This window comes from Eimeria mitis, genomic scaffold (assembly GCF_000499745.2).
Source record: "Eimeria mitis Houghton genomic scaffold, Emh_scaff5032, whole genome shotgun sequence".
Taxonomy (NCBI): Eukaryota; Apicomplexa; class Conoidasida; order Eucoccidiorida; family Eimeriidae; genus Eimeria; species Eimeria mitis.
The window spans coordinates 990-2,284 of record NW_013573330.1 but is presented as its reverse complement, the minus strand read 5'-3'; the positions used below and the strand labels follow the sequence as shown (position 1 = coordinate 2,284).

The following is a 1,295-nucleotide window of genomic DNA, read 5'->3' as shown; positions in this document are numbered from 1 at the left end:
TGGATAAAACTTCTTGACGCCCCTGTGTCCAAGAGACCTTCACACTGATAACCGAGTATTTCCAACCTCAGGACCGCAGTCTTGCCGCCGCTGCAGACTCTGCAAAGAGTTCCATAAGGCTGTTGTCCCGCAGTGTTTTCTTCTGCCCACAGCCACGGGGGTATAAGACATTCTTCCTGGCCTGTCTGATCTACCTTAGTACGTTCCGCATGTGATGCGCTCTCGTCGGTTCCGTTCCCGTTCCCGTGAGTCTGGATTCCGCTCGACAGCGTCCCGTGTCTCCGGCATTCGTTTCCGTCGTTTGTCCGATCATTCCGTTTTGCAGGGGTGGAGATGTTAATGGCATTCGGTCCCGATGCTACTAGGTGCGCCCTGCCATTATTTCGTTTTGGCCTAGGACATTTCTCTCCCCCAATGCCTAGGCCTTCTCGTTTAACCGTGACTCTCCCTCCCGCGGCTCTGTGTGCATTGCCGTGATGACCCGCGGATTTCCGTTCGTTGTTCGACGGTTCGTTGCACAATCCCTAGCGTAGTGATCCATTCCGCCGCACTTCGAGCAAGTTTCGCCTCTCCGTCTTGCTACGCCATTACGCAAGGGACATTCCCTTCCCAAGTGCCCCTGGCCTGTGCACTCGAAGCAACGGGTTGTATCTCTTTCCCCGTCCATCGTCGTTCTCCCCGTCGAATAGGTTTTACGATTGACGCCGTAGACAGCCTCGTTGTGGCGTCTGTTCGCCTCTCCGTATTCCCTGAGGTGACTCCTACGCTTAGGTCTCGGCTTCTCTGCACCCTGCAGCTCCTGTAGTGCACGTTTTCTCTGGGCCCTCCACAGATTGAATGGAACCATGTACGCTCTCAGCGCATTCGCGGCCTCGTTCCACGTCGAAAATGTCCGCTTGCCTTTGTCGGTCAGCTCGTCTCCGATATCCGTGGGTAATCCGGCGAGGAAGTACATAATCAGGTCGTGTCCGGGCAGTTCTTCTCCATTGGATACTATGTCTGAGAACTCGTTGCAATATTCGTTGTAATTGCCAGTCCACTCGTTTTCTTTCATCTGGCTTAACATGACATCCCGCGTATACCCGAGGAACCTTTCGCAAAGTCTTTCGCACACCAGTTGCCAGTCTGTCATATCTATTCCTGACCTAACTACGAAATTCCACTGTGTTGCTGCGCGACCTGTTAGGTATTTGCGTATCAGTACACCCCATTGAGCCTCCGCGATTCCCATTTCCCGAAATTCCCGCTCCGCCAGGGTCAGGAAGGTCCGCATATCTGGTCCCGCTTCGGTTGCC

At 54.1% G+C, this 1,295-nt stretch overlaps 1 protein-coding gene across 1 annotated transcript in view; it reads right to left on the bottom strand.

Moving 5' to 3' along the window:
* Window positions 1–418: 418 nt before the first annotated feature.
* Window positions 419–1,295, bottom strand: part of EMH_0079310 (uncharacterized protein) — a gene marked incomplete at both ends in the record, with an annotated part of 1,724 nt that continues 847 nt past the window's right edge. The window contains one exon of the mRNA XM_013500122.1: window positions 419–1,054. Coding sequence (XP_013355576.1) covers window positions 419–1,054 — 636 coding nt within the window. The remainder of the gene's footprint in view (window positions 1,055–1,295) is intronic.